Raw genomic sequence first — 24,336 nt, forward strand, 5'->3', positions numbered from 1 at the left:
TTATATCGGAGCTCTCCAGCGGGAAAATAGCAATACCAGGTAATAAAAACGTTCTTTTCAGCGCGACAACGTATCAGTAATTATAAGTAAGTTACGATAAATAATTGTATATGATAGTGGTTTAAGAGAATATAAATTAGGGTATTTCAGTAAAAAGAACTGAATAGAATAAGGTATCTTTTGTTTTATGATTGTTGATTATCTTTTGTTTCTAAATGGTAAATTTAGATATTTTTACTGCAGCTTTTATACTATAAAATGTAAAAAGTAAATAAGTAAAAATGTAGTGTATGAATTTAGATATTCCAAAGATAGCAGAATCTTCATGGTATAGGGAAAGGGGGATTGTTTTCTTAAATTTAACGCGTGCGGGCCACGGGCAGTAATGAATAAATCAAAACTACTGGATCGATTTTAATTACATAGCCCATATTTTATACCACACGATCACAGTTTTTCTGTAGTGTATTTAGTATCAGTATTGCAACCGTGCGAAGCCGGGGCGGGTCGCTAGTGAATAAATATGAGAAGTATTAGCTTTTATGTTTAGTTCTATTAACATAATAATTTACTCAAAAGATTATTTTACCTTTCAGAATTATGTCGTTGACGTATTCTCATACATATTATTTTTCGTTGATTTTTCGTTGAAACTAACGAATCTATCTCAGAAATACACATGTTTATACTTTGCAAAGAATCGATTAGAAGTAATAAACTAAATGAACAGAATGCCGCTTCTCAGCAGGTATTAGCACCGTAGTGCATTCCTTCGCGCCGATTAAAAGTTTTGGTTTGTTTTGGTTTATTCCTCCGGATTCCTCGGCCCGATCGTTTCGGCCCTGGCAAACCGGAGGTACCTATATATTTCAGTTTAATAAAAATCAGACTTGTTTTTTTTATTCAAGAAGTATTGATTAAAACCTCACCAAAACTAGATGCTGCACTAGATCACGATCTGATACATCGTTACACCAAATTTAAACATGAAATTTTGCATGTCCCCACAGATAAATTCGTCAAGATACAAAACCCAATCACTCGCAAATGACAACACAAAGAATCCTTACCAACCCAGACTACTGGAGTCGATTACCAGCAATACAAGTTAACGGCCAAAGTATAAATAACGCCCATAAAATTTTTACAGTAAGGGATTGTCCATTAATCGCGTGAGGAGGGCATGAAGAGAAGGGGAGGGTTTTGTTAAAATCACGAAAAATCACCAGGGGAGGGTGGGTAAGATATCGCATTAACATTTATTTTTTCGTCAAACGCACGATTTCTAAGAGAAAAGCGGCGTGTAGTAAGCTAACAACGCCGTTGCCAGGCAGGAACGGAGAGCACCTCGCACGCCGACCACCCGGCGATAAATTGCAGTCGCCAATGGTAGCCCGCCAGTTATTTCCCAACGCATCTTTACTTAGGGTACTTTTGTACTCTTTTGCTAAATTCTACTACTTTTCAGCATTTACTTTAATTTTTTTGTCCCGTAGTGCAACTACTTTCTCACCATCTGTGCCTTCTAAATTCTTCAACATCTGCATTTGCATGCCATGGCCCAAGTGCTTAATATATTACTTTTTTATTATGCAGCTTGCTATTAGTTTACATCTATTTATTTTTCCATTTCTTGCTGGTGGGTTTGCTGGTGAGGGCAAGTAAATATTAAATATAGGGTAATTTGTTATGAATTAAATAAATGATAGTTTTATCTGTATTTAAGAAGATAATAATATTATCTTATAATAATTATGTAAGCAATTTTATTATTCTTTTGTTGGGATTAAAATACGTGGTAGGCCAGGGGGTGGGGGGTGGGGTAATCTTAACCCTCACGACTATCGCAAAGGGGAGGATCCAAAAATGAAAAAAAAAAGATCACGTGATTAATGGACAGCCCCTAAGACAGCTCTACGAAAAGGGCCTACGAATTCAACAAGCCGCTTTACATATTCGGCATTCGAAAGAATCCAAACAAAATATATTCTGGAAGTCCTACAAAAACGAAGAGTACAGGCTAGAATCATGGAGTTAATTAGTGATATAAACACAAATATTACCACCTTAGGTCAGCAAAATGGGTTTAAGACAATACCGGTGTCCGAAAGAATACAAGAAGACATCTTAAGTCCGACATTGTTCAACTTGGTCATTGATGAAATTATAACAGCATTAAAATCCCTACAAATTGAAGACAGAATGAGTGGTAGAGTACGATGCAGGACTTATAGTAGAGAGCGAAGATAATCTGACGAGACTCCTTTAGGTTCTTGGAGCGATGCGCTCCTATTGTTTTTATTTACTTAGCGTGGTTTTTAGCATAACCGCGCAACCCTTTCTCCACATATTTTAGTAACAGTGTAGCTTCCCTTTACAACATTGGAAATGATGATGCGTAACTTCATGGACGAATAAGTTCCACACGCATGCAAACAGATTAAGTAGTTCCATCCTTTGATCCCGCCTTAAATCTTGAACTGTTTCTTTTCTCATATTTAATTGGAGCCAGTGCGAAACGACACGTTAGTCACGTTACATTAGCGTACGTGCTCGCGGAGTCAGTCATTGATCGAAATCAAGTGAAATTGTAGTGACAATGATTAATTATCAGAGTGGAGATTACATATGGTCGAGAACAAGGTCAAAATATTGGCCGAATTGGTAGCTGCAAGTGCATTCAACTTAATTTGTACCAATAGGATAGCAAATACACGTGAAAACTGTCCAGATACATTTTCATTAACATACATAATAATGGTTATATGGGTATGTGTATATGAGTGTAATATCATACCATATGGTGTTGAAATAGTTCTATTGTATCTATTGGTGTTAAAGTGATTCTTTTGTCTGATTTGAAACTTAATGAAATGGTAATGCGTCCAAAACAAAAATGACAACTTGAAATCTACGGAAATTCGCGTTCTAAAGTTTGAGACAAAATGTCTTACACAGCATTTCATCGAGTCGATTATCGTCATAAAATAAATATAAAATTATACACTGTGGAAGCGTCTAAATTCTGAATTCAATACGCACTTGCAGTACTTTTTTCGAAAACCTGTGATTTGTCAGCGCCAACGTATCAACAGCATAATAGCCTGCATACATACAACGGTCGATTGAGTGCCTCAACAGCAAATTTTTGCATGCACACTAAACAATGCTTCCGATACGATTCAATATATCGGTGTAGTTTTAAAAGTGCAATCAACTGTACCCAGCTAATTATGAACAATAGGAGTAATTGTCTTGCTTTCATTCCCACCTACATTCTTCACTTTGAGGAGTGGCTACAATAATTATATCATCTACGGGTTGAGATAGCAAGGGATTATACCCCCGTTCGCATTCCCGGGAGAAAAATTAATTTAATATGTAAATTAAACCAGAGTATTTTTTATAACTTAAAATGGCAATATCAAAATGTTACTAAAATGATGAGTGTAATGAGTAATTTTATGTATAATCTGGAGAGATTCATGAACAAAGTTGGTTGGCTATTATTATAGGGCATTTTTATTATTATGTGAGTTATATCATCCGCCAAGCGACCCGTCTCAACTTCGCACGACGTTTGCTAGACATGTCTCTTATGTGCAAAAACAATAAGCAACTGTTTCGCCGGATTAGCATTTTCAAACTCTTTTTTTTTTTACTCAAATATACAGTATGCTTTGCGATTATTACACTGTTGTCGCGTCGGGCGCTCGCTCCATTGTTGATAACTCCACCATGCGTGTGTTTGGACCGTGCTCTTACTTTGCACCGCTCAATTCTTATTATTCAAGATTACACGATTTGCTTTGTAAATGATTAATTTGCTTTTAATTAGTACTCGCATAAAACTATTGTTTTTCAATATATGGTACGATATTACACCAAATTGCCTGATCAGCACCTAATCTGTCAATTTTTCGGGACTTTTTTGTACATATCATATGCGTTTGCCTGTTTGCCTACCAAATAAGAATCAAACAAAAACACTATTTCAACAATGCGCAGTGTATACACATTGATCTTTTCACCAAATCCATTCAATTTCACTTATATACCTACTGCTATAAACAGACACGACATTTCACCCATCACAAAAACGTTTGACGCGCACGGCACACGACCGCTGCGAATTCTCCAGGTATGAGCATGCTGAGACGATTTTTCCCTAATTGTTCAACGCGGCTAAAGAAAACTACGATTTGAACATTATTCCTATTTTTGGTAGTTTTTATTGCTCACAGTTTCTGAGACTTTGTTATCGCACTTGAGGTAGGATCTGATAAATGTTACTAGGTCAATTAACATATCGATTTTGCTAAGTTTTACACGCCATAAGTCTATTTGCCTTTTCATCATTTTTAGGTATTGTTTTATCTGCGACTCAAATTGAGAAACCGTGGAAGCATCATTCGGAATGGGTGTATTGGTTCGGAGATGGACGCATTTCAGAAGTGAAAAAAACATCGATGATAAAGTTTCACCTATATTTCGAAAAGTACGCCAAAGATTGGAACTTCTTCTCTACTTTGGGCAAAAGACAGTTTGCTGGAATGGTACAAGCACTTAAGGTATATATTCACTCGAAAATATACTAACAACTGTATACCAACACCTCAACCCATCAATTTTTGAATGTGTTTATTCTTAGTTCTATAGGCGTGGACTTGTAGGCGATAGCAGTAAAACTGTAGAAGAGGAAACCACTGAACAAGCACTTTTTGCATGGGCTTTTAATGGATTTCCGGGAAGGGTTCACGACATCAAAAATGGTTCTATCATGAAATACATTTATTCTAAATTTACGTTTAGAATGCACTAACTCTGCATATTTTACGTACTCGAACAGAAACTTCCACCTTCCACCTTTTACTTTTTTTTTTTACAAATTTCTTTAAACATCTTACCGTGGATGAGTTGTTTTCTTGGGCTGACATACACGTTTCTGCTTTTCCTCTCGGTTTTTTGCTTTATTCGATTTATTGCATGCGTCTCTCATAGTTCCCTTGAATTTTGGGAGAGCCATGGCTATTCAATTAAATTGACAAAGCCTTAAATCTGTTATATCGGAACCTACATAATGCTCGTGAGTAACATACTTTACTCACGGCTTTAACCGTCCGTATCCTACTTTTTGCATCTAAAAAATTTTGCGTGAAAAAACTAGCGCTTTATAGGTGGAAGTATTAGTGGAAGTTTCAAATATAAAATCCACTGTGATTTCACATACACATGGTGGAACAACATATTCGTTTAATAACGACTTCTTAAATAATTAAATGAATAATAATTAGGAAATATTTAGGAACAAAAATAATTTTCCAAATATTCCGTAATAGACTAAAGAGCCCGCATCTACAAATTCTCGTCATTTTAGGAAAGATGAAATTTTGTCCATGTGTTTCTCCTCAACACAGGTGAGGCAAACGATTCCCCAATTATGAAACCTGATCGTGGTTCCTTAAGTAGTTAACAGCTAACAAAGATGTAGTGGGTAAAAGAGTGGTAATGGGGGTCACTTAAGGGGAGAACTCAAATATATAATTTAAATGATAAACAAAATACTTTATTGCACTATACATTGCTTACTTAAATACCTATATTTGAAATACTTTCAGTCACTTTGACAAAATCAATTTTGGATATTATTAAAAGTTTAAAAAACAGATTTGACTCCCATTACACCGACATGTGTACGGTGTGGTCACCCTGGGGACAATCGTAAATCAAACGAAATTTAGCAGATATCGCATACATAATATGAAGTTCCAAAAGTCCCACCCAGTGTACTTCACATGGTTCTCCATAGCCCAAATGAAGTAATCTGAAAACCAAATTCTAATTGTTAATCGCTGCACATTAGACATCAGTTTCTCCAAATCTTCATCCATCGCCCCCGGCATAAGTCATGAGCGCCAATATAGGAATCATAAGTTGCTACTTTCCTGCAGTATCACTTCTGCATGAAGGTTATTGAAAAATAAGTCACATTGCTTTTATAGGCCATTTAGAGCGACTAAAAGTGATAAAAACTACTGGGGAGTCGCATGACCCCACGTCCACACAATTGCACTATTGTGAAAACAAAAATATTTCTTCAAAACATTAATGAAATCTGAACTGCACATCACGATTTTGAATGTTTAACTAAGACTATATAAAATTTCATTCGAATATTGCAAGATACTCGACACTTATCTTCTAATTTGCAGGTGCGCGTAGGACGTAAAATTGTAGATCAGCGGAGCTCTCAAAAAATGTACACATTGGCGAGCCCTCAGCAATACGTAACTGAACGAAGTACAATGTGTACTTAAAATATAAAATTAAGGAATACAAAAACAATACAAATACCCTTCATATATTGCCTTCATATTTTACAGAAATTCCAAATGAGATTTTGTACAACATTCAGCTAAAAAAGGATGCAAACAATACGGATTTCAACAAATCGTCTAAAAACTACGGTAATTATAAAGTATTGTATATAAATTTATATAAAGTTATTATTTGCGCTTGAGATATAACTAGGAATAAACATTTCACTTATGAAAACTGTTTCAGATTTACTGAAAAATTCGCTACGGAGGATTTGGAAAACTTATGTATTAGTTGCTACCACGACGAGGTGTACACACCTCACCCGCTCTTCCAAGGTGGGATGTGCTTCGTTTGTATGGTAAGTAAAAATGCATTAAGCTAGTTAAATAGGCTGGTGAAGAAATAGAAAACAGTGTTGTTGTTTCTCATGCACGCCGGTCATGTTCGAAAAGATATTAGTAGTTTTGTTATAGGAGCGTTACACAGGAAGATTTTTCATGATTGGTGCGGACAATATTCACGTGAGTAAGCAGGATATTAACGCTGAAAAATTGTTGCATTATAGATACATATAAAAATACAAACCTGCAATGATTCAATACTTTCGTTTTTTCAGTATTGCTGCGCAATTTGTGGCGGTTTCGGCAAGCTGGTCGTATGCAGCATGTTGAAGTGCGGGTTGTAAGTATGTAGATTCATATAAGTAGTACCAGCGAATGCATCGCTACGCTACGATAATAATTTGTACCTATTTTATGTTTTATGTTTGATATTTTCATTGTAACGGGCCTGCGCTTTGATGCGACACTAGTGCCGCTCAAAAATGCTGTTATTTTTAATATCCCGTATTCTTATTAACGTTTCTGGTTTTGTAATCATGGACTAACCCAGGTCTATACTGCTTTATGCGTATAAGGTGGAGAATTAGTTTCTCTTTAGCGTAGTATATGAATATCATGAGAGATTAATTCTTTATCATTTGAGAATTATTTCTATAAATTATCTCCTGTACTTTAAGCCCGCAAACAATACATGTTATTAGTTGTTTCGAAGTGCATTTGTACTCTATGATGTTTGGTGTAAATGTAAATGTATTACACTTAAATTCATAAGGAATTGAAGTTGTGGGTTTGCTATACTTTAGATCATATTGTTACGAGTGTCTCGACAACTTGGGATCCACGGGGTTACGTCCTTACATAGCAAATATGGCGGTGTGGATATGCTTTGTGTGTAACAGCACCGGACACTCAAGAAGCGGTCGCTATATCCAATGCCGGGCTGATTGGAGAAATCACGTAAGTGAATGATTTACATTTATCACTGATCTCTTTACCTACCGGATATGAGATGATGTGTGATAGAAAAGCAGGAGTCATATCTTGAATTGAAGCCTAAAGATAGATGCTTGTCGTGCAGGATTTTGCACAAAAATTGAAATTTAATCGTTGATGTTACCATAAAATGTTGACCAAAAATGGCAACTGGCTCTGGCCCAATTGACCTTGCTTGAGTCATAGATCTTGTGGTTAAGTCTCCCATCGTGTTAGTACAGATCGGGCATTAAATTTTCATGTCACGTTGCTGCTTTGTGTGAGTTTATTCCTTAATTATCTTGTGGAGTTTTGCGCTCTTTCTCAAGTGGCTGAGTGGCTTTCCAGCCACCATGTGCTTTAGTTGACAGTTAGTTGAACTTTGTCAAGGGTAGTTCTGTTCTATGTATATCAAGCAACACTGGATTATTATTGGCGTTAAATAATAAACTCTCTATTCTTATTAAAATTCACTCTGCGCAACATATCTTAATTGATTATATATAATATTTGGGATTTTTATGTTTCAAGCTGCATGCGCTCTTCAATACTCACAAAGGATTCCCGATACCGCGAATCCTGCTTAAGAAAGAACGTCTCCGCGTGCTTTCGCTCTTTGATGGAATTGCGACTGGTAATTACATTTGCATTGGCATACGAGTACATCTTATAGTCGTCAGTATGAATTACCGGTGCTGAAGTTATCTGATTTCACAGGTTTACTAGCCCTTAACCAATTAGATGTGAATGTGGAATCGTATTTTGCCGCCGAGCTGGACTACAATGCAAAGATGATTGCTTTGAAGCACCATGATGAAAAGATTCAATATTTGGGCAATGGGGATGTGCGCAAAATAAACGCTCGCGTACTTGCAGACATTCTACCCATTCATCTTGTACTTGGTGGTTCACCCTGCAATGATCTTAGTAGGGCCAATCCTGATCGCAAAGGACTTTTTGGTAATTATGTATATTGACTGGGTCATTTAGGCAACATCAAAATCTGGAGATCCGCATTTCAAATTTTCAAAAATTTGTCTTTTTTATTTTCTAGATCCAGATGGCACCGGAGTATTATTCTACGAGTTTTCTCGCATAATAACGACACTGAAACAAATTGGCAATCAAGCATTTTTTTGGCTCTTTGAAAACGTCGCTTCAATGCCAGAAGAAGTGAAAAGCATTATATCTAGGTACGCGCGGATTATCATAAACTAACAACACAACAGGCCCATAAAACCAAAAATTAATTCTTTTAAAATCATCTCTTATACATAGAATTTTGGAATGTCAACCATCACAGATAAATGCGTATCCTTGCGTGTCGCCTCAGGATCGAAAGCGATATTTTTGGGGCAACTGTCCCTCGCTTCATGTTGACTTCTCCTATGATGGGAAACATGTGCTTCAGGACTATCTAGATCCAGGACGCACTGCGGCAGTCGATCATATTCGCACGATCACTACTAACTCCAATTCGTTGTTACAAGGTATTCGCTATATGATTTTTGAAATATCAAATGAAATTCAAAAATAATTGTAGGGAGTATAAAACAGCATGCAGTATATGATGAAAACATGGAATTGGCACCGTTAACAATCAAAGAAATTGAGAAAATCTTCGGCTTGCCTCAAGATTACACACAATTTGATACTCTATCTAAATCTGCACGATTGACGCTTGTGGGTCGAGCATGGAGTGTACAAACGATATGTATGCTACTGCACTTTGTAAAGTATTTCTATAGACTTAACAGAGATAAAGTATTGCATTATGATTAGGAGACGATTGGAATTGGATTGGAATATAATTGGATCAATTCAATTAACTAATTAAAGAACCTTTTAATAATAAAACATTCAAAGCATTTGGTGACTAGAGTAAATGTTTGTAATTTAAAAATATGTGTTTGTCATCCATTCGTATGTTACATGTTTAATTCATATCTTCTTTCCTTGCTGACTGCAGGGACAGGGGAAAATCGTTTTGTGGGATGCTAAATGCAAAAAAGACAGAAATAACTGTTGAAGTAGGAACGAAAGTCCCAAATTTGATAGATGTAGATGTAACAGTATCTTTTGAATTTCGGAAAGCTGTCGAAATATGCTAGATCCCCTGAGCTGAGTTGTATAGACTTTACACTCAATATATATATTTATTGTAAAATAAGCAATATTAGATATGTGTTCCAGTTCTTGGTCGTATAATACAGTTATTCATATTACACACTAATTGCTGTTGTCCATATTATTCATTGGAATGGCAATCTTTTGATGAATATCAATAGTCCGTGCGCCATTATGATGAATGTGACCTTCAGTGTACTCATTGCCTAAACATGTGCTTCCCCCATGGCAAATCGGACGTGGTGCCGGTGGTACTTTGCACTGTGAGCAGTTCCCTTCGTATGGATTGTATGCCGTTATATCATTATAAGAAGGTGATTCCGAGAACTGTGCTTGTCTTTTGAAATCATTCTGAAATTCACGCTTACATCTAGGATTGCTGCAGTCACAATGGCACGTAGTTAATGCCGGACATTCACTGCTTCCGCATATGGAGTACTCATTCGGATGCTTCTTAAATGAATGCATATTTTTTCCATCTATGTAAGTGGTTTGTTTTATCGGGCTTTCAAAGTGTCGTTGTGGATGGGGTTTATTCTCCTGTTGGTGGAGGATTGGGGCACGCACACATGAAACTGGACTGGAGCGATTTGACAAATTGTATTCGCGCGGCGATGATGGTACACTACATTGGCATCTTAAATTAGGCACAGGTAAGACTAAATAAAAATCTATTCATGAAACCAGCAAATAACAAGTAACCAATTAACATTAAATCAGATTAGGCTGTATCTTGGGGGAGACCTTTGTACCTTTTTTTGCGATTACATGGAGACGCCAACGTTAAATATATTAACAGTACGATGATCAATAGAAATAGAATCAAAACAATAGACCAACTAATTGTATCGAAAATAGTCCATTCAGTGGGATCAATGACAACATCTTCAACTGGGTCGGGTACATTTTGTCTATAACGCGTATTTGTTATTACACTACCAACTATTTTTGACTGATTATCATACTTAACAATTCGTATTAATGACTCCGGCGTTGTGACCTTTAATCCAGGTTGTGTGATTTCGGCGGCACTTGTCGAATAATTCACGTAAGGTAAAATTACGGGTTCGTACATGCGCATGGATTTATCAGACGATATTGCTTGTAGTGACTTATTCATTGCATTAAAAGCTGCATTTGTCAGCCATAGTGCTAGGTCTTCTCTATTTATCTGCTTCAATCGCCTAACGAGGATTTCATGCGTAGCTCCTTGTCTGCCACTTATATCCATATTCCATTGCATTAATTGTTTCAAGCAAGAATCATCTTTGAGTACTTTTCGTTCTTGATAGTTTCCGACGAAAATAAAACAAAATTTACTTTAATAATTATCTAACTAACCTGCTGGCTGAAGAGCATTGGGTAAGTCGCTGTTGCTAAAGTGTAAAGAGGCTACCAGTTTCCTGCATTCAGCAGGTCCAAGATTATTGGAAATATATTGAAAGTGAGCCATGTTCATGTCACTTACACTTTCTCCTAAATTCTTGGTCCATTGTGAATAAATTAAAAACCAAAACTAAATAAATTTGCAATTAAATACATAATTGAGTAAAGGAAATCAAATTACCAAAAAATAAAGTGCCATAATAATAAGTTAGGCTGAATTAGTGATGTCAAACTCATATTTACATGTACGTACTTCATTTCGTCTTAGCCAACTCTTATGAAAAGAAAACAACCTAATATTTTCATAAATACCAGATTTTTTCAAAACGAACTTATAAATTTCATCCAAAATCTTTATCACCAATTCTTATAAATAAAGCATACCAAATTCAAACGATATGTTACATTGATACTGCAAATTTAGTTTTAGTTAAATACCTCGCACGCCATTTACCTAGCCCATTTCTTATTATTTTAATTTAAAGAACAATTTTCTCTAGTTTCGGAAAACATTTCGAACGACAAGTTTGAATTTGGGTTCAAAATAAACATTAACTTTATCCCTTTATCACGAACAATCTGGTCTGGATTATTAGTATGGTTTATAGTTAATAATAAGGCAAAAAGAAATATCTAAGTTTAATTATTTCGCGCGTGGATGCTGCCACTCACAGTGGATGATGTGTTCGTTTTGTCGGTCGCGGTGTTGGCGAGCGTTGATTTAGTTCAAATGATAGACATAACCCCTACAAGTGCCTACGATATTGCTTACGACTTGTTCACCACTAAGATAAAATATGTCCACAAGTTTGTTTTAAATAAACCTTAATTCAAAGTCTACACATTTTTCAAACATGACTCAACTAGTGGAACTGAAACAAAATAGGACTTTACTGCAAACTGATTTTCCTGGCTACAAACTCTCTCTGCAAGACATTCCAAAATTAACCATTAACTTGTCATCAAAAGTGAACATTGTTGAACCAAATAATGAACAGTACACTTTCAAACATGCCAAACTTTTCTCACTGCACAATCATATATTGGCATCTGAAGTGGATGAATTAGAGGGTACTGAAGCAATTTATTACATTGGTGATGATCGCTTAATATATAAAATTGAATCAGATATCCTTGGACTGGAGGAAAAGTGCATGAATTGGGAAGTACCCTTCTTAGACTCCAATTATAATTGCACTATGGTTTTTCCAGACAAAAATTTCGCTGTTGTGTCAAATGGATCAAGAAATATTTATATTTTAGACAGAAAGGATGAATGGAGATGCATTTATAATGAAACAAATGATTTCAGCTGTGTCATCTTGGATTCTAAAATATTTCAAAATGTTTTGCATCTTATATTGTTTGCTATTGTGGCAGATAATGAAGAAACAAGTGAAAAAAGGTCTGAACACAAATCTGTTATATACTGGGTGCAATATGAATGTTGTAATGGTATTTGGAGTAGGAAGAGTATTGAAGAAATGCAATCTAGGAGTGAATTGCATTATGCTTTTCTTTCAACTGACACAAACTTATATATTGTAAGTTCAGATGGTGGTTTTGTGAATGAAGATAATGATGGATTGAAAAACACATTCTTTACATGGTCACAAACAGATGAAAGTGTAACTATCTACATGTTAGCAACCATTGCACATATTGTTGATCAACAGATCACAATTAAAAATAAAGAAGAAATTGTCTTGGATGAAATATTGTATGATAAAATAGATTCTTCTCAAAATGTGATTATAAATGATGGGGGAATAATGGAAATCATGTTGTATAAGGAAACTGCAGCTATGTGGCCTGAGTTAATTCAATCTAAACCTTCACTTGGAGAATATCAGCATGATCCCAAAACTGCTAAAAATATTCTGAAACAGTTTGTGGGATTTTTGGAACCAAGAGAAACGTTTGCAACTAAACAGTCCACATTGACTGATCAAATAGAAGATTGTGATTTTGCTACGTCCAAATGGTCACTTATCGAACGTATAACGCCTGAGAAAATAGTTTCACATCGCGTTCTTCATACACAAGAAATAGTTTTTGTTGATAGCGCGTTACAACAATTTGCAGTTCATCAAAATGATGACATTTGCATCTATCAACCTTGCTCCAATTCTGAATGGAATCTTGAACACACCGGTACGCTGTTTGCTTTGGGTTATGTTAGAGCGTCAAAGTTGCGAAGAAAGTTTACAACATGTGCACCGGATCTCAGTTATTCCATTATCGCTGAGGGCGGAAGACACATATTTGTATATAGACAAAATGTTGATGTTACAAGTGGAGAATTGCGACATCGTCGATCTGGCAGGCATGTAAAGCAGCTCGCTCTTCAACAAGTGATAGAGTTGGAAGCAGATGACAACATTTGGGGCGTAAAAGCCAGCAATACTGTTTTGTTCGTGTTAAGCGAACATAAAGTTCACGTGTTTAAAATGAATTAGAATTAGATACCTTTATATGTTCTTCATTGAATTTGTACGTGATTTGAATTACAGTTGTACTCGGTTAAACCTCATTAGCAGATAACAATTTGTTTTGGCTCTTATGCTATAAAAGACAATAAAGTCCAACATACCTCATTTATTTTAAATATTGATGACCAAGGCCGTGACTGAGCACTAAAGCGATCTAAAGTAGTAAGGGTACTTTTTAATACTAGTTTACTCAAATATGTCTATTAGAAAAAGGAGAATTTAAATATATCTCGCGTAAATTTATTGTAGTTAGCGCCCTCTGGCAAGCAAGTTTGCACCAATCACTGTATCGGGAGTTGCCGATCTAAAGAATGGATAACCTGGGCAGTTCTAGTCGCTTTAGATCAACTGATCGCATGGACGCTATGCCAGTGAGTTATATTCCGGGCGATTCGATGCAGATCGAAAATATCGTTTGGGAGCTGAAATCACGTGGTATATTCGACACATTTCGCAAAGAATGTATTGCGGATGTCGACACCAAGCCGGCTTACCAGAACCTCCGGCAGCGCGTCGAGGGCAGCGTATCTTCGTTCCTCAGAAAACAAACATGGAGTCCCGACATCAACAAGAATCAGCTGCGGGAGCAATTGCGGAAGAATATTTACGAGTATGATATCCTTCAGGGATGCTGTATAGATTAATTGCTATATAATACAGTGGTAATGTTGACTATTATAACAACATTTACATTTTTAGGTCTGGGTATCTGGAGACAGGTGTAGAACGAATAGTCGATCAAGTTGTGAACCCCAAAATGAACACTGTATTTCTTCCAAAAGTTACTGATGTGTTTTGTCAATATCTTGGTCTTGCAAAACCTGAAATGAAATCAGAGAAAGTTACAGATGATGAATTGAAATCTAGAACTGATGATTTGCTGTCTGAAGAGTTAGAAGCTGTTTCACCCGAATCGCGACGTGATGGGAAAAATGAAGAATCAAACTTAAGTCTAGAGAGTATGAAAGTAGATGAGGATGAATCACCTCCATTTGAGCCATTGGATGAGGACAATTCAATTGATTCTCATATGTCTGGTATCTCAGGCTTACAAAGCCATAATTCCAATTCAAGTCTTAAGTCACTTCAGAAAGATGATACTCATATATCTGAACCTAGTTGTGTTGAAAGTGCTACTTTTCAGTTAGATGAAGACCAACAAAATCAAGATACACATAGGATTGGTGAAGGTGATAGTAATTTGAATAGTAGCAAATCAGATCTTAAAAAGGATGAACAAAAAAGTGATGAAAACAGTAAATCAGAGAGTAAATCTAAATATAGGAGTGAGGACAGAGGTGAGAAGAATTATAGAAAACATGACAGATCTAAAGTGAAAGATAAATATCGGAGTAAAGATCGCGATTATAAAGATTCAGATAAAAATGAAAAAAATAAGAATAAAGATTTGCATAAGACCGATAGGCACAAGGATGAGCATCGCGACAAAGACAAATATTGTTCTACTTCAAGTAACAAACGCGAAAGGGATTCTTCTAGTTCATATAAAAGGTCAGATTCAAAGAGTAAAGATGATAAAGTCCGTTCAAAACACAATACTTCCTCAAGGGAAAGAAAGTCATCCTCATCTCGCAGCGAAAAAAATAAGGATAAAGAGCGAAAAGTTGACCGAAAAGACGATCATTACGGTTCGAAGCATAGAGGTGAGCGACGTTCAACTGACCGCGATTCCAACGACGGTTCTGGCTTAAAAAGTTCCTCAAGTTCATATTGTGAGTCTAACAGTTCGTCACAGCACTCTCAAAAAGAATCAACGAACTCGAATGATTCCAACCAAGGGGAAGGGAACTCTGATAAACGTGAAACTAAAAACAGGTCCTACAAGGATAATCAACAAAAATCAATGAAAAATCACAAGGAAACCGAATGCATCGTTATGAATTCCTCTCTTCCACCAACCAAATCGGTCAGCGCCGCGACCTGGGATGCAGTTGAAACGCAACTTAATTCCAACATCAACTATGATACTTACTACCCTTTAGAGACTGAATTAAATAACATAGGGATTTGGTCGCATGATTCAGATAAGAAAACAACAACAACTGACAACAAGCGAAATAATGGTGTTACAGATGAAATTGTGTCTGAAGATGTTACAGGTTGCGCGGCTGAAGTGAGTTTAAAATATTTTAGCCAATCATCGATTGAAACTGATGAGTGCGATCTGAAAAAAGCGACTAAATGCTTAGCGAAGCTCGAGAAACAGATTCAAAACGTTGAGAACTGTATCAGCAGGCAGAAGAAACGTCGTTACAATGGTATTAACATGAATGAATTGCCCATGAAACAAATGACGATGAATAACGCTGGAGGCAACCCTGCACTATTAATTTCTAACGATTCCCCAAACTTATCTTTTCATTTACCTCTAAGTCCGGCAGAGAGTGATAGCGACAAGTCGATCGATAAGAAGACAGATGAGCTTCCAATCGCGGAACCTAAGCGGAGGGTTGTGACTGCTTCAAAACGGTATTCTAGTGATGATTTGTATAAACCACGGCTCTTCTTTAAACGTACGACGACCAGACAAAGGAGAAACATTGATGAATAAACAATTATTTTATTATATAGCCATTGCATTGGTTATTCAAACAGCATCATATTTGGTTTTGTAAAGAGAATTTATAATGCGAGTTTAATTTAACATTTTTTGTCTTAATTACTACTCCTTGATTGAATTATATATTTGACCCTATTATTTCGCTTCTAAATGCTTGATATATAAATGAAATCATCCTCTAAATTTGACTTGGTGTCTTAAATTTGGTTTACCATGGAGGTCGTGGAGCCATACTACGCCAAAAATGTTATTATTATGCATTTGGTTTCTCAATACCGCCCAGAACCAGAATGGCCTTTGGTTATCAAAGCTTTCTATTATCTCTGGCGTGTTTTTGTTTTTGCCTGTTTAACTGGTACACTGGTTTTTACCTTCATTGATGTTTACATTAATGGGTTTGTGCAGATTTCGGACGTTGCTATGCATATTATCAATATTGGTAAGTCAGTTTTAATAAGCACCTAAAAATATATACTTCTTTCCTACGAGTATACTCGTACCTTCAGCTATGTACAGCAGCATTGTCATCCGATCTTTTTACTTCATGTATAACTACGATTCGGTTGAGTATTTAATGGCTCGCATGAATATGGTGATGAAAGAGAGCGGAAGTTTTGCATTTGATAAGTATACCATGAAAAGGGGACGTCGCTTAGCTGATATGGCGCTCTTGGTATGGCAGGGCTTTGTTTGGGGATGTGGACTATTGTTCTCGTTTTCGCCTCTCTTCAAATCAAATAAGTATGTATATTTCTTTGATTATTAAAGCAAATAATTTTTAAAAATTACGGGTAGATTTTCGATGCATATAAGAAAAGTTGACGTTGCAAGTCTGGAATTACCATTTATTTTATTTATTTAATATTATTACTGATTCTAATACTTCAACCTATATCATTTATGTTTGCGTGATTTAAACAATTACAGGTTTTGATGTTATGGATGTTGGATTTCTTTCCATTAATGCCACTAATGATTAATAGTATTCTAAGTAAAGTAAAGTAGTAACATTCTTAAACTCTTGCCTATCATTTATAAAATGTGTTATGTGAACCCGCGTAGGTAATAATTGACAGCAATCTCTTTGCCTCTAAGATTTGAATTGTGCTTAATCTATAAAAGGAATTTTGGCTCAGGTACAATAACATGATAACTTTTTCCATTAATAATTTAATTAATATTGCAAGAATTAATACAACTTGCTTTCTACTTGTTATTGTTTTGACTGCTATTAGTTTTTCATAGATTATGAATTTATTTGTAGTTGATAATGGGATAATTTGTTTTCATGAAATTTCTGCCCAGTATTTGTTAATACTTTCAAATATTCCTCTGATTCAATTGAATTGTGTCCAACCAATAAAAATCCGTTTTTTATCATACACACATTGGCTAATTGTTAGGCTTGGTACTAAAAATTTTTGATTTCTGCAAGTTTCTTGTGGTCGCAAGTAAAAATATTATTGCCTAAGATTTCGGCACACTCCATCTAATTGTCCGATTATGACACATGCTTATGACACATAACACAAAGAAGCTTGTGCCGCGTAGTAATTAGAAATTATCATCGAATCAGAGAGGAGTTATGGCGATATGTTCTAGCGTCTCAAAAGTATTCGAAAATTTCCAGTATTGGAGTCTAAGATTAACCCTCACTGCCGTCTGTTTTCGTTATTTGATTTGTTGAAAAGCGTTATAGTGTTATACACGACAACAAAAGAGTCGCACATTACGAGTACGTTGTAATGAAATCTTATAAGAATCATTATATGAAAATTTATTTATAACTTATATTCATGTGTATGTACCTACTTTGCAATCAAAATTTCTGTTAAATTCAATACTTGTGGGCTCGTGTTGTAGTGTAAGTAATGCCTAACAAGTTGCAAAAAGTCAATAATGCTTTATTTCTCTTTTTATTATACAGAGAATTACCTTTGCCAATGTGGTTATTTTATGATTGGACTACTGAAGCTAACTTTTATATTACGTTACTGCTACAAACTTTTGCGCAAGTATTCATGGTTTGCTGCTTCGCCAACATTGAAATGTTTAACATTTGTTTTCATATTCTTATGCAACATCAATTTGAATTACTTGGTAAGTAATATTGCATTTAGGTAAATTAAATGACTTATGTTCATAAGGGTTTACATCTCTTATTGCTTGTCTCTTTACCATAACATTTTATTTAATTTTTTTTCTTTAATAGTTACTTTTGAAATCGAGAGTCAGTAGAGTTAAATAAAAATGGTTGAAGTTTGGCTAAAAAGCCGTCGGAACAGTGTAATACGTGAATAGTGACATATACGAGACATATACGACATATACGTCATATCTCGTAGGTAAATGCACTAGTACCAGTACTGTACTGAAACCAGAACAGAAACAATTGTCAAATTATTTTATGCTAATACTATGTTTTTTTTTCAACTTTTTCTAGGTGTGGTAAATATCTAGTTATCGTGTGCATGTAAAAGATTAATTGTATACTTGTCAATTTTTGCCTATTCATAGAAATAATATGAGACATAAATATGCAAAAATATTGTTTATTTATTTTAGGAAATGACTTTAAATTTATGATTCCAAATGTTCTTCACAATTGCGGAATGTCGAGGACGGAAGTAGAAGAATACATGGAAAATCCCAACGAGTAAGAATTTTTCTTAACTTTATGCTAGTGATTGATCGGAACCATTAATTATTTTTTAATTAAGTTCAAAATTGATCCAAATGGTGGACGAAATAAGTAATGATACTGAGTTTAAAAGCGGTGTCCTGGAAAATTTACACGTTTGCATCGCTCATCACCAGCGTTTGTTAGCTTACAGGGATGAGTTTTATGAATTTATATCTCCACTTCTTATCATAGAACTTAATTTTATTTTTGCCTACATGATTTTTGTATTGTTTACAATTGTTACCGTACGTATCACATCAGCATCACATCAGCTTCCATTTATTTGTAACTAATGATACTTCATAGACTGATAACAAAGCGATGTATATGGCATTGGTGACCTACTTCTTTGCAATTTTGACGCAGGTGTTCATTATTACTTTTTTTGGAGAACGACTGACAAATAAGGTAAGACAATGGTATTTATAATTGATAATTGACTGAAATTACTTTTTAAGTAATAACTTCTGTAGTTTATTATTAAATATTAATCCAATATATAAAAATATTGTTATAAAAATAAAGCTGAAGAATCAGTAGTCAGATTTTGAAAATCATTAGTTTTTTTAAATCACCACCGAGGAAAATAGTAATTGAAAAAAAAAATCGTTTAACAGCTGATTAGTGTGCAAGATGCCTAAAGATGCCAAGTGAATATCAGTTGCTTCAAAAACATTGCATATAACTTTCAAGTATATAAAAAAGCCAGTGGCATTTTCATCTCTCTATTTTAGTAAAACGTAGAAGCGTATTTATCACCTCAAATAAAGATGATATTGAACAAAGACTGTTGCTTGAATAAAGCATGGATATCAAGGAAAAGTGCATAAATTTAAGCTTTAATTGGTATATAATGCTCTCTGATTTTAGCTTGCTGTGTTTTAGGCGGAGGAATTACGAACAATCTTGTTCAAAATGCCTTGGTATATCTGTGACAGAAACTTTTTGCTTGACTTCAAATTTTTGCAAATGCGGGTGGCGAAGAACAACTACCTTCAAGCTGGGAAACTAATGCCAATATCCTTGGAGGTTTGTATGGAGGTAAGAATAATAAATTCACGGTTAATTTTCTACTTAAAATAATATCATATTTTTAACGCAAATTAAATGTGCATATTTACCTGCCCCCACAACTTTAACCGTAACTTATTAATTATATACATTTTTTAATGCTTGGCTTTCTTAACTGTTTAAACTGTTTGAAAAATCATTCGTAGCACATCACCACTGATTTGTATGAGATTACTTTAAAAAAGTGTCCCGAATTGAAAAGTACAAAACAGTTATAGTATCCGCCCCGCTTTTTTGATAAGCGGACAGGGTTTTCGGGAAACTTTTTTGGTGAATCTTTTCTAAAGGTTCCTTAGTTAAGACTATTGTTTATTCCTTATTGACCTTTTTGATCAGTTAAATCAGTGAGGGCGGTAAAGTGCATTAATAGCGTGAGTTGCATCGCCACACGCAATACAAGGTGACAAAAACCAACTAGCAAATAATGTGGTCAATGGTTTGTTTTGAAAATACCGCAAAATGAGATTGACCGCGAGTCGGGGTTTTCCGTGACGCACTTGCTGATGTAAAAACCCCGCCGTATATCTCTGACATTTTTGTTTGTTTCAGTTTATAAAGAAAGCAGCCTCATTTTTTGCTGTCTTGCGCCAAGTGAATGAGTGATGCAGAATAATTATACTTGTTCAGTTTAATGTATAATGCTAGAAAATAGATAATAGACAATACTGGATTTTGGTTTGAGCCAAATTCCGATTGTGCGAGGTGACTACATCTAAACCAAGTTTTGTCTGGTTTTGCTTTGTTTTGACCAACGTAGAGTATCCTATGCATTCATCAATCACTCTGTAGTGTTTCCCTTTATTTTGTTTATCAATTCTATTCCAGTGCAACTAAGTTCATACCTCTAAGCCCAGCGATAACAAATGATTTTGGTTTAGTTTTTTTAAATTTTTTTTTAAATTTTGTTTCGTTAATTAGATTAGGTGGTCCCACATCCCATATGTATGGGACAAACAATATTATTGAATTTCTCTGCGTGACTATAGTTATAAACAAAATAAGTTTTATAAGGTAAGTAAACGAAATAACACACCGGGCGATGACATAAATTTTCCAGTACAAGTCTCGTACCAACAATAAAACTTTATCTAAATAATATTACCAATTAAGTTCAATTGCATTACATAATCACAACTTTGCTTAATTTAATAATTCTGTTAGATATCGGCGCATAAAATTCAATTCTTATTTCCGGTCCTGCAATGCAAATCTCCGTAATATATTATTTGGCTGTTTCTGTGAATAATGGCTATTATGCATATCGCTGAATGCCCTTCGGCTTAAAGGCTCACACGGCGACACAGCACATTTCAACGCGTAACGGAAAATATCTTACGAGAATATCGGTATTAATTTTGTATTGTTTATATTGACGATATACATATTTTATTACTTTCAATGTTGAATACGTAATCCATTTTTGTATATTTATTTATTAATAGTTATACGTGATTTTGTGGATTTACATTTATATATTTGAGTTGACATGTTTCGCTCTGAGTATCTCAATTTTTTTTAAATGTAGAGAGTCTACTAAGAAGAATGCCGTTTGGTAGTAACCTTTAAATTGAATAAAAGCTGAGATATAAATTATTGAAAATCAGTAAAAAATCGACTTTTATTAAAATTCAAAAAATTCTCTGGCGGCCATATTTGATTATATCGAACCTAAATTTTCAAAATCGTCTTCCTATAAGGTGTACTTTTGAGAGAAAAATCGGTATCAATATCGCCGACTTGAGTGCGCACACTTTCGTCGAGAATTAATGGATCTGCCCATATATTATATATCTGTTCAAGTAATAACCACTCATTTTCACTTAGTTTTAATATATACGTTTATTTCCAGACTTAACCTAAATACATTTAAGCAATTTTTTAAAAATTGATTCCTACTTCAATGATATCATGAATTCTATTCTATGTAGACTTAACATCTAAAACTAATATAATATATTTTGTTGTTGTATTTTACAAACGGTAAAATTATTTTGTAATTGCTCAGACTTTTAATAAAAGTACTGCGTAATTAACAAATATTTTTTCATATAAATCGTCATCATCCACATTGTCTACTTCAGTGTACGGAATATTACTCTCACATTGAAGGTCTACTGTCAACATTTTCATAATATCTTAAACACTACGGTTCAAAATATGGACAAACCAACAAAACTGTTGATTTATATAACAGAACAATTGATCATTTTTTTCCATCAACATTTTTAATTCACCCATAAAAGTACGGTTATTCCTTGAATATTATTCTCTAACCCGTATTCGTTTGTGCATATAAAAATACTTCCGCGATATCTTTTCCACTATGTCGACCACAAAAAGGAATAAAATCTAAAGCTAAACATTGTAGCTGCCAATTATCATCGATGAAGTAAATAGTTATGCCGTAATATGATCTGAAGTCCATAGAAATCCAACCATTGTCAGAGAATGAAAATTTAGAACAGTTCAAAGTTTCCTTGACTCTCACTCGTTGCTTGTGAAAATGCTCCATCACCATTCGCCGAGCGCAATAACGTCGAGGTACACTAATGTTGGGATTTAAAATATGACAAATATTTTGAGAATCATCGTCATCGAAAAAACTCAAGGGCAATTTTTTCCTCGCCATCCACTCCTCAATTATAGCTTCATAATCCTTCGGTGATAATTTATTCTAAAATATAATATTCTTTTAAGTCCTTACAAGTCTACCAATATTTTTTATTACAAGTACATACTAAGAGGTTTTATGTTATTGAAGTCAAAACGATAATTAAAAAACAAACTGGACAAAAATTGCTGCAAATATAAATAAAATCAAAATTATTCTCATTAGTTATATTGTTTAAGTTATTTGAGATTGAAATAAAATTAAAATGCGTGTTCAGAAAACATCTGTCAATTTTTTTTGACTCGCTGACAATGGTTTTTGAATTGAAGTTAAGTTCTCATAAATTACTTCGTAATGAGCCGACTGTAAATGCTTCTTCATACCGGAAGTAATGTTATATTTTCAGCTAATATTTTTTGTCACTTTTGATTTTTTACACACATATTGTTTTTTTCTCACCTTTAATCCTTTTAAGTGTAAAGAAGTTTTGAAGTTTTTTTTAGGTGGTTGATCAACCTTAGTTCTAGTTTTACATATTTCATCTTCACTTTCGCTTGATCTTTCTCTCTTTTTTTGGGTTATCATCACTAAAAATCACACTCGCCAACATTTTATCTGAAGTCAAAAAATTGTAGATTTTCACAGTTCAAAAGTTTTTGTTAAACTGATGAACAACTCTTTAGAGAATTTCTCTGACCTACAGAATGTTGTCAACAATTTTTCATCACGCACTATAGCATAAATTTTATTCGACGAGATCCATTATATGCACTTTTTCAGATGTATACAATATCTCCTGTTGTTTTTTTAGCGTCATACAAGTTAAGAATAATCAAGAGCAATGCAATTTCATTTATCATAAATTCTTTATTTATTAATGAACAGGATTTCCTTGAACTTTGTTTAAAGCTATTGTTAATAATTCTTTTATTTTATGATAAAAAATTTGATCGTTCTCATTTCTTAATTGTTTTACATGATTTAGTTATTTTAATATCTGGGAAGTATCTCGTCTGTTTCCAAATAAGTTTATCAGGCAATTTTTAAACAATTGTTAAATTTGGTAAATCTAGTTTGTGCACGCACAACACCTTTGAGTTTAGATTCCATGAGTGATAAAATTAACAAAGGCAGCTTGAGTACCTATAATTTTGAATTGTACTTATGAACTGGTGGTGAAGCAGATTTTGATTGTTCACCAACATTTCCACCCATTTGGTTAAGTTTTTAAAATATAATTTTAACGACTATACGCGGATTACAAACAAAGACCAAATATAAATCGTATAATAAAAGAAAGCATTAGGCTTACGGTTGTATCAATTTGACGTGTTGAAGTACATTTCTCGTAGTTACGGAGGATTGGAGTGTATATTCTTTTCTGGATCCAATCTCTAGATCCTACGGACTACGCCAGTTGATATGAGCGTAGACGTTCACAAGGAGCAGGAATGGAACGTGGAGATAAAGAAGAAGAACACCAACACTGACAATAATTTTGTGGAGACCGGCAAGAATTCAAGAACTAAAAATATTAATACAATCTGGAAATCGAATCATAACAGAAGCAAGGGTAGGAGTTTGGCGATTGCTGATTGGTGGAGTATTGGGAAAGGAAAATTTGGGTTTAGAGCTATGACCAACTTTACTTGGAACTTAAGTATTGGGAATTTCAAAATTTAAGGAACGGTGCAATAAAAATTATTTACAACTGTTTTTACAACAATAAAGTGAAGTAATTGTAGGTAGAC

General features: G+C 34.6%; 5 protein-coding genes and 1 long non-coding RNA gene across 7 annotated transcripts; 5 read left to right on the forward strand and 1 right to left on the reverse strand.

Moving 5' to 3' along the window:
- Positions 1-4,439: 4,439 nt before the first annotated feature.
- On the forward strand, positions 4,440-6,467 carry LOC135802763 (uncharacterized). The gene is made up of 3 exons (XR_010550619.1): positions 4,440-4,571; positions 4,652-4,772; positions 6,384-6,467. It is a non-coding gene; the product is annotated as an uncharacterized lncRNA (long non-coding RNA).
- Positions 6,468-6,569: 102 nt separating this feature from the next.
- On the forward strand, positions 6,570-9,728 carry LOC135802760 (DNA (cytosine-5)-methyltransferase 3B-like). The gene is made up of 9 exons (XM_065316390.1): positions 6,570-6,679; positions 6,795-6,842; positions 6,938-7,002; positions 7,466-7,619; positions 8,166-8,268; positions 8,352-8,594; positions 8,689-8,827; positions 8,913-9,124; positions 9,178-9,728. Exons 1-9 carry the CDS (start codon positions 6,662-6,664, stop codon positions 9,414-9,416), a joined length of 1,221 nt encoding a protein of 406 aa, XP_065172462.1. The 5' UTR covers positions 6,570-6,661; the 3' UTR covers positions 9,417-9,728.
- A 42-nt stretch (positions 9,729-9,770) lies between these two features.
- LOC135802757 (uncharacterized) lies at positions 9,771-11,470 on the reverse strand. Of its 2 annotated transcripts, none has more exons than XM_065316387.1 (5): positions 11,329-11,470; positions 11,103-11,277; positions 10,727-11,045; positions 10,514-10,672; positions 9,771-10,398 (listed from the first exon to the last, which is right to left on the reverse strand). In XM_065316387.1, the coding sequence occupies exons 1-5, from the start codon at positions 11,344-11,346 to the stop codon at positions 9,864-9,866; spliced, it is 1,206 nt and encodes a 401-aa protein (XP_065172459.1). In that variant the 5' UTR covers positions 11,347-11,470; the 3' UTR covers positions 9,771-9,863. The 2 variants fall into 2 exon arrangements, with proteins under 2 accessions (XP_065172459.1, XP_065172460.1); XM_065316388.1 differs by having other exon boundaries at positions 11,103-11,244; positions 11,329-11,390.
- A 378-nt stretch (positions 11,471-11,848) lies between these two features.
- LOC135802755 (nudC domain-containing protein 1) lies at positions 11,849-13,744 on the forward strand. The gene has a single exon (XM_065316385.1). The coding sequence runs from the start codon at positions 12,002-12,004 to the stop codon at positions 13,604-13,606; it is 1,605 nt and encodes a 534-aa protein (XP_065172457.1). The 5' UTR covers positions 11,849-12,001; the 3' UTR covers positions 13,607-13,744.
- A 185-nt stretch (positions 13,745-13,929) lies between these two features.
- Positions 13,930-16,355, forward strand: LOC135802754 (biorientation of chromosomes in cell division protein 1-like 1). The gene is made up of 2 exons (XM_065316384.1): positions 13,930-14,249; positions 14,339-16,355. The coding sequence occupies exons 1-2, from the start codon at positions 13,951-13,953 to the stop codon at positions 16,209-16,211; spliced, it is 2,172 nt and encodes a 723-aa protein (XP_065172456.1). The 5' UTR covers positions 13,930-13,950; the 3' UTR covers positions 16,212-16,355.
- A 282-nt stretch (positions 16,356-16,637) lies between these two features.
- On the forward strand, positions 16,638-20,823 carry LOC135802756 (odorant receptor 83a-like). The gene is made up of 8 exons (XM_065316386.1): positions 16,638-16,659; positions 16,727-16,961; positions 18,148-18,320; positions 18,786-18,876; positions 18,941-19,148; positions 19,210-19,311; positions 19,789-19,944; positions 20,524-20,823. Exons 1-8 carry the CDS (start codon positions 16,641-16,643, stop codon positions 20,575-20,577), a joined length of 1,038 nt encoding a protein of 345 aa, XP_065172458.1. The 5' UTR covers positions 16,638-16,640; the 3' UTR covers positions 20,578-20,823.
- Positions 20,824-24,336: the final 3,513 nt, after the last annotated feature.

This window comes from Atheta coriaria, unplaced genomic scaffold (assembly GCF_025399875.1).
Source record: "Atheta coriaria isolate IRGN ID8LTWV9N9 unplaced genomic scaffold, Caltech_Dcor_3.1 hic_scaffold_50_pilon, whole genome shotgun sequence".
Lineage (NCBI taxonomy): Eukaryota > Metazoa > Arthropoda > Insecta > Coleoptera > Staphylinidae > Dalotia > Dalotia coriaria.

Bases quoted from the DNA above. Each gene is read 5' to 3' on its own strand.
- LOC135802760 (XM_065316390.1), top strand. The intron at 7,620-8,165 runs GTAAGTGAATGA...TTATGTTTCAAG, and splicing joins GGGCTGATTGGAGAAATCAC to CTGCATGCGCTCTTCAATAC. The intron at 9,125-9,177 runs GTATTCGCTATA...AAATAATTGTAG, and splicing joins CTCCAATTCGTTGTTACAAG to GGAGTATAAAACAGCATGCA.
- LOC135802757 (XM_065316387.1), bottom strand. The intron at 10,673-10,726 runs GTATGATAATCA...TACGCGTTATAG, and splicing joins TCATTAATACGAATTGTTAA to ACAAAATGTACCCGACCCAG. The intron at 10,399-10,513 runs GTACAAAGGTCT...GCCTAATTTAAG, and splicing joins CCATGTAATCGCAAAAAAAG to ATGCCAATGTAGTGTACCAT.
- LOC135802755 (XM_065316385.1), top strand. From the start codon at position 12,002: ATGACTCAACTAGTGGAACTGAAACAAAATAGGACTTTACTGCAAACT.
- LOC135802754 (XM_065316384.1), top strand. From the start codon at position 13,951: ATGGATAACCTGGGCAGTTCTAGTCGCTTTAGATCAACTGATCGCATG. The intron at 14,250-14,338 runs GTATGATATCCT...TTACATTTTTAG, and splicing joins TTGCGGAAGAATATTTACGA to GTCTGGGTATCTGGAGACAG.
- LOC135802756 (XM_065316386.1), top strand. The intron at 18,877-18,940 runs GTAAGAATTTTT...TTTTTAATTAAG, and splicing joins TACATGGAAAATCCCAACGA to TTCAAAATTGATCCAAATGG. The intron at 19,945-20,523 runs GTAAGAATAATA...TGTTTGTTTCAG, and splicing joins CCTTGGAGGTTTGTATGGAG to TTTATAAAGAAAGCAGCCTC.